Raw genomic sequence first — 9,783 nt, 5'->3', positions numbered from 1 at the left:
CTTTCCTCCTCCCCGCATTTGTTCCCTTACAGCATGTTCCCCCGCGCACGCACCCTCGCCCTTGCGGGCTGTGCCGCGGCCGCCCTCCTGACCGCGACCACCGCCCAGCAGCATCGGCGCCCCGCCGGTGCGGGCGTCCTCCCCGCCTCTTTGCCGGGGCCCGGGGCCTGGCGCTGGACCATGCACTGCGATGCGCGGCCCGCCAGCACGGGCGTTGTCCCGCCGACGGCCGGCTCCCTGGCCGGGGCCGCTGCTCCGGCCACTCCGGCGGCCGGCTCCCACGAGTCGCGGTCCCCGCTGGGCGCTTGGATCGAGCGCTCGACCGGCCTCTATGAGAACCGTCTACGCGCGCTGAGCCACCCGCGCAAGGTCTTCCAATACTTCGCCTCCGTGACCCAGGTGGAGCGCGGGTCCGGCACCGGGCTGGCCTCGGTGGATTACAGCCCGGGCTTCGGCGGGCGCGTGGTCTACATGACCCCGGCCGACCTGATGGTCTCGCTGCTGCCCTACCAGCCGGCCGTCGAGGAGGCCGGCCTGTCGAGCATCAACACCTCGGTCGTGCGCCAACGGCTGCAGGAGTTCCTGGCATCGACCGCCACCGGGCCCGGGTCCCACCCGATCGATGCCATGGCGCGCGATGTCCTCGCCCTGGCGGACTTGGATGGCGATGGGTTGGTGTCCTTCAGCGAGTACCTGTGCTTCGTGGCCGCGGTGTCCGCCCCGCTGGCCTGGCTCCGGGAGGCTTTCCACTCGAGCGACGCCAATTCCAATGGTCTGCTGGACCGCGAGGAGCTGGCCGCCCTGATTCGCTACTGCGCCGTCAAGGCCAGCATCGGCGCGGCCCAGGGCCAGGCCGAGCAGTCGTCTTTCCTCCGCGGGGTACGCGATTCGCCCCCTCCCCCCTCGCCATCCTCCTCCCCGCCCTGGGCCCAGCCCTGCACATGACACTGATGCTGAAGCTCGCCCGATGGTCCCGGCGCTGGCCATGTCCCCTTGTCGGGCCCCGTGCACGAAGTCCACCACCTCTCGTCTGGTGACTTTCCTTCTCGGCGAGTCGGACAACCAGGCTGGCGTGTCGCTCGAGCGCTTTGAGGAGGCCCTGCTGCACCTCCGTCACGCGGTCCTCCGCCTGGAGTTCATCTGCTACCGCGAGCCGGGCGACATGGCTGATGACTGCATCTCGGCCACCGCCCTGGCCCGGGCCCTGGCGGCCTACTCGCAGGATGCTCACAAGTTCCGGTCGGTTCGCCGTCTGGCCCGGCTGTCCCAGCATCCGGACCTGCTGAATGGTGTGTCGATTGGCCAGGAGGGGCTTTTTTTTTTCCCCCTGGACACGCTGCTCCCGGCTCGGGGAAAGGCCCGCACTAACACGCCTTTGTCTGGCCATGGCTGCGCTTGGCACACGGTGCCCGGTGGGTGAAGCTCGCATCTCCTTCGACGAGTTTGTCCGCCTCGACCAGGTTGTCCGGAACCTGGACGATGTCATCCGCTGCCTGCAGATCCGCTTTGCTTCCGAGGACGGTCTCTTCACCAAGGAGGATTTCTCGGCCGCCATCAAGAGTGCGTATTCGAAAGAGTCCCCTGCTGGGATGGGAAATGGCCACACATCCGCCAGTGCCACCGCGCCGTGCGGGCGCCACTCACAACATTGTACACCCCCAGTTTGCTTTGGCTTCTCCCTCGGCCAGGCCACCGTCACTGCTCTTTTTGGCGCCCTCGACTCGGATGAGAGCAACTCCCTGGATGTGGAGGAGCTGGAGCGGGGACTCCGCTCGCGTGCCAGCTACGGCTTCACCCGGAGCTCGACCTCGGCCAATGGCCCGAAGACCGGCATCTCCCAGGTGCTGGATGTCCTCTTCCGCAAGTAGTTGGACTTTATTTCCCAACAGCAGTGACCCTTGCACATGCTGGCCGTCACGAAGGGAGGGGCATGTTTTTCAGTTTTAGCTGTCCAATACACCGTGTGACTTTTTGGCTGTTCGTGACGCGTGGGATGGAGGACTCGGCCGGGCCAGACCACGGGGGACTCCAAGGCTGGCGGCCTCCTTGGTGGACCGCACACTCATACCCCGGCAGGGAGGTCTCATGCGCGAACCGCCAACACCGGGCCATGCTCCTGGGGAGGCGCATTGCCAGGCACCGTCCCCCATAAGTGCCTGTGCGAAGGCTTGGCCGACAGACGACCCCCAGCCGGCGAGATCTCGCACCGAAAGGGTCCCATCCCTGCCAGCCTCGATAAGCCAAGGCATCCTCCCACGAGGAGCGGACGGCGGACCATCAGCCAGGAATACCTCTTCCGGGCAAGGATTTTGTGCTTCCCCAATTCAACACCCCAGAGGTGGGACCAACAGGCAAGAAACGCGCAAGAAGGTGGGGACCCCTGACACGACGAGAATGGACCGAGGCCGTGTCGATCGGGCATCCTCAAAAAGGGAAGATCTCCCGAAGGGACCAGGCAGAGCACGGTCGGGAAAAGGGGTTCCCCTCCCGGCGGAGGGCAGCTGCCCTCGGTGCTGGGAGGGGCGGAGGGAAGGCGAGTGGGTGGGCTTAATTTGGGGCGATCAAAGCCGAAGCTCAATTAAACATAAGGAAGGGCACCCCGGGAATGGCAAGCCGGAAGCCGACAATCCACAGTAGTAAGCGCCGACGAGAGAGCTGGAGCAATGAAAGCCGGTCGGCCAGCGATCCCCCCCTCAAGAGTACTCAGGCTTGTATGGGCATCCAACTGGCCAGGGTCCTCCCACAGGCGGCTTTCCCGCGAGAGGCAGTTTTTGGCAAGGAAGAGGGTGGCGAGGCGCAGGCAAGCCGATGTCAATGACACCGAACCCGGGAACAACAACACCCGGGCGGGAAGACCCGGAGCGGTCAGAGGCATGAGAGTGCCATTAATTGTTGATGAAGATAATATGGAAAAATTGCTAGATGTGTATGTTTAATGATGTGATATTGTTTACTTCAATAGATTGTTTTATTACAAAAAAGTGCCCGGAATTTGCATTTATCGGACCCTAGTGACAATTATTGTGTCTTACAAAACATATCGCTAGTATTATATTCCTTTACGATGAACTGTACATTTCATGCTATGTTGTCAGAGCTCGGTCCTTCATCCTGCCTCCCGGCAGCCGCCACGCATGCTTTATGCCGCGCCGCGACCAGCGCCAGCTTCGGACATTGCCCTCCTCCTCATTCTGACCCGTTTCCTTCACTCGTCCTTTGGGCCCTGGCAAGCCGATGCCTCCGCACTCTGGCCTGGGACGCCAGCGCCGCATGTTGGTTCTTTTCCTATCCCTCCTCCCCTGCTCGGGACCCGAGGTGTTTGGGAGAGCAAGAGCGTGTTGCCCTCCTTTCCTCATGCCCCGGGCCCTTGTGGCACGATATCCTCCTGGCCCATCGGGCTGCGCGGACATCTGGCACCTGACCACCCTGGTGTCGGCTCCTCCGCCATCTTTCACCACCACCACACCGCTCTCTCGTAGGGGCATCGCCTTGAAAGAGAGCCTATGCGACTAGCCTGCCTTTGATGGCCCTCGATCCATGTGAGCGTTTAAACTCAGCGCCGACAGTCCGCCAGGCCACCGGTGCCCTGGGCCCTCTTCCCAGAGGCCCAACCGGCTCCAAGTCCACCAGCGCCGTCTTCCGGCCAGGGCTTGCTCCGGCTTGGTCGCGCCCTTCTTGCTGCGGCCTCCTCCCTGCCCTTCCCACGGCCACTTGCTCCGAGCGTCTTCTTTGACTAGGGGGATTTGCCAGCAACACAGGCGGCCGCCTGGCCGGTGGAATCGACCTCCCTCGCGTGGCACATCCCTCACTGAACAGCGGACACACCATGGGTGCCTGTGGAACCGGATGACTACCGAGGGATCCCCGCAGCAAGCACCCGCGAGGCTCCACTCTCCGGGTATCCTCCTTTTTCTTGGCAGCTGCCTTGCCGACATTGCCCACACTCCTTACCGAGACCACCGGACGGCTGTGGCCCCCAGGTGTGTTGCCCAACTACCGGGCAGCGTCAGGCGAGGGCGACACCGCCGGTGATACCCTGCCGAACAAGCGGAAGCCTTTGGCCCACGTCCACGCCCCGCGCACCCACCTGGATTTTGCCCCCCGCTGACACGCAGCCAGGACCCCCGCCGCCCGGGGCGCCTCACCTGCCGACCGGTCGGACCCGTGTTGGAGAGCCCTCCTTGGTGCCACCCCCCCCCCCCCTTTGCACGGATGGCAAGCAACAATATCTGGGGAAGGTGACAGGTCTATTGATTAAACCAGCTGGACCGGCTGCCGTGGGAAGAGACGCCGGTCGGTGGCGATCAGAGCGAAGACCGCCTGCACATCGGGGCCCGACACCGACCGGCAACTCCGGCCTTGCATGTCGAGCTGCTCGGAGAGAGCCCGCTTCAGGGACTTCGTGGCCTCGACGCCCAGGGCACGCGGCTGCAGGCCCTCCAACGAGAGGGCCCTCAGCCCGGCCACCTGGGGGATGGTTCCGGAGTCGGCGAAGGCCGCCAGCAGGATCTTGAGGACCACCAGCGCATGCCCCTCCAGGCAGGCCAGGAAGAGGGGGGTTTCGCCGCGACTGTTGGCCACCAACCACGGCCCGGAGGTGGCCGACAGGGTGGATAGCGAGCTGGGAACCAGGCTCCGAGCTAGGATGAAGAGATCCACCGCTGCCAAGAAGCCCGTCCGGCAGGCCCAATGGAGGGGTGTATCGCCATTGGCATCCTGGGAGAACCACAGCTGGATGCTTTGGCTGTGTCGGAGGCCGGGGACCCGGTCGGTGGGGGCATCGCCCTTGCCGGTCGACACGCCCAGGTACGTGAACAGCGGGTGGCCGCCAACCGGGTAGGACGCGGCGGTCGACCGCTCCAACGGACCGATTTCCAGGCCGAAGAGGGCACACAGGGGCCCAATGGCTCCGGCCACGATGCACATGTGCAGGAGATTCTGCCCGTGCCCATCGACCGAGGTGGGATTGGCCGAGGCATTGAGCAGCAGCTGAACCAGGCGGTGGCTGAGCTCCAGGCAACCGGTCGGAGAGTCAGCACAGTCGGCAGATGCGCCGGCCGGGCCGGCGGCCGCCAGCTGACGCTGGCGCTCATGCGGCCGGCACACAACGGCGCCCCCCTCCTCGTCGGGGAAGTAGCAACCGGAGCACACATAGTGGATGGGGGTTCGTCCGTCCTGATCGGCGGAGTCCACCTCCACACAGTGCGACAGGAGGATCCCGGCAGCCAGGACATTGAGCGAGGAGGCCGCCATGTGCAGGGGGGTTTGGGCAAGGCGATTGCGCGAGCGCAGGATCTGAGTGGCAGTCGGCCAGTGGTGACCCGGGGCCGGCGGGGGAGCCTCCGCGAGGGAGCCCATGCACAGCATCCGGCAATGGGGGTACATGTCCAACACCAGGCGCAGGCATGCCACCGATTGCGGGATCGCGGACCCATGGCCGGATGGCTGGGCAAGCGGCGTCTCCGGGAAGTGAGCACACAGCAAGTGGACCAGGGTGTTGCCATTGGCATCGGCCAGGGTGATCAAGCGACAGGCGGCCGCCGGGCCAAGGACATACGCCAGTCCCAGCAGCAGGTCGATGGCCGACAGGTCGGCACTGGCGGCCGCGGCGTGGATCGCCCCGCGGCCATCCTGCCCCAGGGCAAAGAGAAGCTGCGCGAGACGCTCGCCAGATGCATTGGCACCGATGGGGCCGGGAGATTGTGAAGAAGAGGCCGAGCGAGGTTGCTCCTCTTGGCCGCTCTTACCGGGCGAGGAGGAGCTCTGCGTGGGTGTCCCGCTGAATGACGAGGGCGAGGCCAGCAGGGAGTCCATTCCCAGGGGGCCGGGCTGGGTGCCATGCATGGCCGACGAGTAGGTGGCCAGGTCGGCGGAATGCATGTCGAAGTAGTCCTGCAGCGCGGCCCCGGGGGGGGTGGTGGTGTGCGAGTCCTCCTCCATCGCATGGCCATCGGCGGACAGGAAGTCCTTCGAATGCCGCCGACCGAGACCCGGGAAGGGATGGTCCGGCAGGGGCGACGAGAAGTGGCCTCCGGTGGAGGAGGAAGAGTGCTGCGGATCGAACAGCATGTCCACATCGGCAAAGTGCCCATTGTAATAACCATCGGAGAGATAGTTCGAGGCATCCGATGCCGGGGTCAGGGGGACAATCGCATCGCCCGGAGAGGACGTGGTGCTGATGGTGGTGGCAGGGCTGTCGGCGACACTGGCAGTGCCGGGCGACACACCAGCATGCGTGGCACCCGAGGCCGAAAGGTCCCCCTCACGCATTTGCATGCTGAACAACTCGGCCAAAGCTTGAGCATATACCGACAGAGGCAGGCCCAGCAGGGGGGTGACCAGGTTGCGTGCGGTCAGCAGGTCGAGCGGCGATGCGCCCGTCGCCCGGAGAAGGGCCGGGAAATGCGTATTCAACGGCCCAACCAGCCAGCCGGTTGGCAAGCTGCCTCTGGCCACCGGCAGGAGAGTGTGCTGCAGCAGGAGCCCGGTGACAAAGGACCGCCCGGCCTCGTCCAGGCGCCAGGCCGTGTGGAGAAGCTGGCGCATGGAGTCCCGGCCAAGGGACAGGGGCTGCCGATCGAGGGTGGGATTGAGCTCCAGCAGGTGTGCCTGCTGAAGGGGGCCGGCCATGCTGCCCTGCGTGGCGCCTTGGGCATATTGACCGGCATGGGGAGATGCCCGACCAAAGAGGAAGGCCAACACATGGTCATGATCGGCGGCGGTGGCGATGGAAGCCCGCGGCGAGAAGGGCATCAGGAGAATGCGTAGGGCCAGGGAGGAGCAATTGCGGATGGCCACTTCCAGAGCCTGGAAGTAGAAGGGCATCACATCGCCACTGGCCTTGTCCAGGAGCGACACCTGCGAGAGAACCGCCACATGGTGCACCAACAGCGACAAGGTCATGGGAAGGTTGAGGGAGGAGGCCCAGAAGAGCGGCGAGTGGCTTTGGACCGGCATCTCGGTGCTGAGGAACTCCCCCGGCGGGAGAACCTGCACTCCGGGGCAGGCTAGCAATTGTTGCAGGCACTGCGACGACAAGTGGTCCAAATAATATTGGTACTGGCTGATCTCCTGACGAAGGGGGGATGTCGGTCCGGAGGTCCATTCCGGGACCCGGAGCACTCGGTCGATGGCCAATGCACAGCTATCATGCAGTAGGGCCGACGCGCGGACCGTCATGACGATCGCCGTGTCGCCATAGATATCCCGAGCATTGAGGGAGAAGGATTTCAGGCCGAACATCTCCGGCGAGATTTCATGACCCGAGGGCGTGGGGGAGCCGCTGGACAGCCCATTGGCCGGCGAAGCACTGTGCGGAGTGGGGGGGAAGTCGGCCGGCGAGGCGGCAGGCGAGCCGCCGATCATGTTCTTCAAAATCCACCGGATGGCCGAGATGTCGAGTGCCGAGCAGGCCACATGCAGCGGCGTCTCATGGGTGAGGTTGACCATGGCCAGGGCCAGACCAAGGCTGCCGACCTTGATGAGCTCCCGGCCGATGGAGGACAAGATGTGACCGGCCATGCCATTGAGGGTCTGCTGCTTGCAGATGGTGAAGCCGGCGTGCGCCGGATTGTCGACGATGGTCAGCGGCAGAATGGCATGCGACCGGTGGAAGGAGCAAGCCGCATGCAAGAGCGAGTTGCCCGACCGATCGACGGCCAGGAGGATGTGCTGAACCATGATCGGGTCAAGCTGAGCGGTGGTGAAGATCCCCACCAGGGCCCAGGTCATCGATCGAAGGCGACCAGCCGCGGCAAGATGAAGGGGCGTCTGTCCGGCGGGATTACGCAGGTCCAGCAGCCGGAGCAGCGCCGCCTTCTTGAGATCGCCAGAGAGCAGGTGCTTTTGGAGGTTCTGAAGGAGGGAGGGATTGCTGGTGATGAGACTCGGCTCGGGGGGAGCCGTGCAGACAGCGGGCGGACGGGAAGCCCCATAGGTGCCGTGCGGGTAAATGCGCTGGATGGCACTCGAGAGCTCCCGCGCCAGTAGTTCAACCAAGTGGACATCATCGGCCTGGATGGCATAGTGGATCAGGGCAAAGCCCTGGGAGTCAACGCCCAGCAACATATCGACCACTGCCTGACTGCTGGCAGTCTCATCGATGAGACATTGCACTTGCTGGCCGTACTCCGAGAGGGAGGCACTCTCGTCGGATCCCGATAATTGGATGAAGGACACGGGAGTCGCAATGGGATCCTGGACAGTCGGGGCATACCGGCCGATCATCGGCGCAGGCCCGTGGGCATACTCGGGATGGGACTCCATTCGGCGGATACTTTCACGGACCATGTCCTCGAGGGAGGAGTCACGATCGTCGCCACTGGAGGGTGGCCAAACCGAGCCCTGCTTGTCGGACGAGATGCCATCCAGGTCCATGAACACCTCGGACATGATTGAATCCGAGGACAGGCGTCGGACGGGGCCCAGCTCGTGGAGTTCGACGCCGCCGAAACTCGGGCCCAACTCGCTGTCGGAGTCGCTGGCCTCCTCGTCGTCCGGTGAGCCGACTGGCCGGAGGAAGGTCAAGTGAGTGGGGCCACCCACCTGGACCACCAGCAGGCGCATCATCAGCGAGTATGCGCCAAAGCCCAGACTCCCGGCACCGGCCAGACTGAGCATCACAACGACGATGATGCCCGGGGGGGTTTCAATCCAGGGGACGTCCTCCGAACCGGAGGAATCCGAGGAGGCGCTCTCGTCGCCGGTGAAGAAGGCACAGGAGAAGCCCTCCGGCAAGAGTAGCCCGTCGAAAAGCATGGCACCATAGATGTCGTAGTCCATGCGCAGGAGCGGCACCACCGACACCATGGGATGCGTCACGCCGATGGGGATGTAAAAGTCCATGGATACCTCGAACAGGGCCAACAGACAGTCACAGGGCAGCCCGGTTGGCTGGTTGCCGTTCTCCAGCTCGAGGGCCAGGCAGGAGGCTGTGTGTGCATCCGAGGGGGGGGGGGGGGGGAGAGATGAATGACGTCATGGAGATGGTGAACAAGGGGGCTGGCGGGGTGGCAGGGTGGGGTGCAGCATGCGGTAGGGGAGGCGGCGGAGGTATGGGGGAAAGGGAGCGCACGCAGGCAGTAACGACCATATTCCTCGTCGGTGGGGTCCACCGGGGGCGTCACCGATGCGGGGGGGTCGCGCATGCCACAGCCGCAATAGCCGGGACTGTGTTTGAGCTCGCTGGCAGGGCAAGATAGCACTGGAGACGGGGGGGGGGGGGGGGGGGGGACCAGCGGTGAGATTCGGCTGGGAAACGGGATGGGCTTCAGGGCGGCGAGGGGAGGGCCAACAACGCGTACTGGCAAACATCTCGTCATCCTGAGACCAGCGAGACATGAGTCGCGCATGCCAGTCATCGGCCAGGGGGACGCCGTATGCCTTGGCGGGGCCTGGATCCACAGGCGTCGTATGTTCGGGCCCAGATGACATGGAATTTGAACCGGACAGTGAGGGGACACCCTCATCCGGCCTGGAACCCGGGGCCGAGCCGCTGCCAGGAGCCGGGGCCGAGCCGCTGCCAGGAGCCGAGCCCGAAGCTGGGGCCGAGCCCGAAGCCGGGGCCGAAGCACTGCCAGAAGAGGATGCAGAGCTGTCGGCTGGCGGGAAAAAGGGAGGCATGGGAGAGCCGAGACCCCCAGAGCCAGACCCAATGCTACTAATGACATCCTCGCACAAGGGGATAAGACCACCAAAGAGAGCGGAGTCCTGGGCCAGATTGGCGTCTAGGCAGGAGAAGGCAGAGGGAGGGCAATAAGAGAAGAGGAGGGGGGGGGGGGGGGG

General features: G+C 64.7%; 2 protein-coding genes across 2 annotated transcripts in view; one reads left to right on the top strand and one right to left on the bottom strand.

Annotated features, from left to right (window-relative positions):
* On the top strand, positions 1–2,015 carry H696_05709 (hypothetical protein). Its single transcript, XM_009499522.1, has 4 exons — positions 1–879; positions 1,016–1,289; positions 1,423–1,560; positions 1,663–2,015. The coding sequence occupies exons 1-4, from the start codon at positions 34–36 to the stop codon at positions 1,866–1,868; spliced, it is 1,464 nt and encodes a 487-aa protein (XP_009497797.1). The 5' UTR covers positions 1–33; the 3' UTR covers positions 1,869–2,015.
* A 2,213-nt stretch (positions 2,016–4,228) lies between these two features.
* The window catches only part of H696_05708 (hypothetical protein), a 7,195-nt gene continuing 1,640 nt past the window's right edge, over positions 4,229–9,783 (bottom strand). The window contains exons 3-5 of the mRNA XM_009499521.1: positions 9,303–9,725; positions 9,074–9,202; positions 4,229–8,930 (exon numbers count right to left, since the gene is read on the bottom strand). Coding sequence (XP_009497796.1) covers positions 4,255–8,930; positions 9,074–9,202; positions 9,303–9,725 — 5,228 coding nt within the window. The 3' untranslated portion in view covers positions 4,229–4,254. The remainder of the gene's footprint in view (positions 8,931–9,073; positions 9,203–9,302; positions 9,726–9,783) is intronic.

Source organism: Fonticula alba (assembly GCF_000388065.1).
Source record: "Fonticula alba strain ATCC 38817 unplaced genomic scaffold supercont2.13, whole genome shotgun sequence".
NCBI lineage: Eukaryota > Rotosphaerida > Fonticulaceae > Fonticula > Fonticula alba.
This window is presented reverse-complemented; position numbering and strand designations above follow the sequence as displayed.